This window comes from Eupeodes corollae, chromosome 1 (assembly GCF_945859685.1).
Source record: "Eupeodes corollae chromosome 1, idEupCoro1.1, whole genome shotgun sequence".
NCBI lineage: Eukaryota > Metazoa > Arthropoda > Insecta > Diptera > Syrphidae > Eupeodes > Eupeodes corollae.
The window spans coordinates 152996850-152999418 of NC_079147.1; the positions used below are offsets into that span (position 1 = coordinate 152996850).

The 2569-nt window shown below is 36.1% G+C and overlaps 1 protein-coding gene across 1 annotated transcript; it reads right to left on the reverse strand.

Annotated features, from left to right (window-relative positions):
* Positions 1–756: 756 nt before the first annotated feature.
* On the reverse strand, positions 757–1710 carry LOC129945870 (keratin, type I cytoskeletal 9-like). Its single transcript, XM_056055823.1, has one exon. The coding sequence runs from the start codon at positions 1708–1710 to the stop codon at positions 757–759; it is 954 nt and encodes a 317-aa protein (XP_055911798.1).
* Positions 1711–2569: the final 859 nt, after the last annotated feature.

The window sequence follows — 2569 nt, forward strand, 5'->3', positions numbered from 1 at the left end:
TGTTCAAGAAGACTATAGATATTTTCAGAAACATAACGAAGAGACTTCTACTATCCTTAGGTTTTTTTCTGTAGAGGACATTTGGTCTATGTGTTCTTCGACAGTTTTAATTTTTTTGTGTGTTAGCATGTCTCACCAGAACAATGATAAATGGTTGTCCTTTTGATTCTCATAAGCAAATACATACACTACTAGGTTAGGTATCCCCAGTTGTTATAGTTATCACAAGGAATACCTATAACAACAGAAACAGACAAAAAAGAAAACAAAAATCCTGCAACAATGTTCTCCATCCACGACCATAAACCACTTAAAAAAATTCAACACACTATGTGTCCTTTTATATAATTCTTTTTTTTTTTACGTTCGTTCGTTTTCATTCCGTTGCTTAACTCTTTTTAATTCTTGCTATCCTTGCAGGAAATATATCATAAACCTTCCCACAAAAGACACCGTTTGCCTTTTCAACTTTCCCCATTCACAACCGCTTTCCACTAGTTAATCTCTTTTCGAAACGAAAGGACTCAGAACTCAAAACTCAGCTCCTCGGTTAGGTTAGGTATATTCGTATTTCATACAGATACTGGCAGAGGCACACCAGTCACATCTCACATCACACACATAAACCAACTGACTATCCTGACAAAAGGATAAAGAGAGGCCTTTGCCGCTCATCCTGCCTGCTTTCAGTGCAAAACTTCGCTTTTAAAAATATATCTATCTATGGTTTAAAAAAGAAGAAAAGCTCAAGCTCACTTACCTTGTTTTCTTCTTTTTAATTCCGTTCGGATCGCCTTTCTTCTTGTCAGCCTTTTTGTTAGGTCCTCCTTGTGTACCACCACTGTTGCCGCCAGTTCCACTAGATCCTACACCACCACCTCCTCCTGGTGCATTTCCACCAGCACCATTACCAGAACCGTTATCGTTCACTGATGATGAATGGCCGCCGCCAACTCCAACTCCAACGCCAACACCAACGCCGCCCGTTTCTGACGCTGTCGTCGGCGTCGTTGTCGTCGTTGATCCACTATCTTCATTCTTCGTTTTATTACCCATGACTCCATTCATGTTAGAAACGATTGTCGCACCAGGATTCGTTGCATCCATGCTGGACATTGTTGGAGTCGATGGACCACCTCCTTGGGGTGAACCGCCCATACTTGATGTAGATTGAACTTGAATCGTTTGACTTTGGTTACCACCACCACCACCCGGTCCTGACGAAGTGAACATTTGCATATGATGATCATACTCCATCTTAGAATGTGGCGATGGACTCGAGTAGTCCATTTTTCCATTGTTATGATGGTATTCCATGGACTTACCATAGTCACGAACAATAAGACCACCATTTGAACTATTGCCTCCTGGCGGTGAGTACTGATCCAGTTTTGTTGTAATGTATTCATATTTGAGCGTTGGTGAATAGCAACTCAATTTATTGACCGGCACATAGTCCATCTTTTGGCCATAATCTATGGACTTGTATGGGTCCATTTTTGGAGAGCCACCTGGTAGTAGAGTATTGCAGTCAGGCAAACGAGTGCACATCTCTACAACACCTGGCGATGAATGTTGTACAACGGATGGCATACCAAGCATTACATGAATGCTATGACCCGATTGTGGTTGTAAGGGTTTTGCCCCAAGTGGGCTTAGGGGCCCAGAGAAATCCCCAAAAATTTGATCATCGAAAGGAGTATGTTCCATGTTTTATTCTTGTTTGAAATTCAATTTTCTCCAAGTTCTGTTGATTTGGTATCACTTTTATTCCGTAGTGTGGATAAGTTACGATGGAATGGTTTGTTTTTCTTTGTTCTTTTAAGCGGCTTACCACATTTTGGGTGAATTCGAGATATAGGTCAAGTATAATGATAAGGAATTAGAGGTTTTAAAGTCTAAGGATTCTTTTGTTTTGATAAATGTTATGTGCTTTTTGAATGTTTAAAAAGAAGTCAAAAATTAGTTTGATTTTGAATTCTATTCAGAATAAAGTAACAATGTTTTTAAATAGGTATTCACAATAGCGATGCATTATACAGCCGACGAATTAAAAAAAAAAACAGATCTAACTTTCAGTAAAATACTATTAAACTTAAAGGATTTACATAATGTACCATTTTCATCCTTAAGTTTCAATAATGTCAATCTGAAGCAGCAAATTTTAAAATTGTATATTACCGTTAAAGTAAATATAATAAGGAAATTCACAATGATGGTTTAAATAAGTCAAAAAGTAATAAACAAATGAATTTCTTACATTTTTGAAAATAAACTTAATCAAACAAAGTTTTAATTATCCACTTTAATAAACACATTTTTTTTCATATTTTAATTCACAATAGGTTTGAGAAATGTCAAAATTTTATCGAAAAACAGTTAACAGTCAACAGGTTCTTCTTTTTTAATTGTTTCGTAATTTATTCACAATGAATTCAATTTAACAACTTCAGTTAAAAAGTACTATTATTGAATATTGATTGTTGTTTTTTTTTTTAATGAATGACTTTTAACATATCGTAAATTTATCTGTTTAATATAATATCAGAACAGGACGGAAAACGGAATC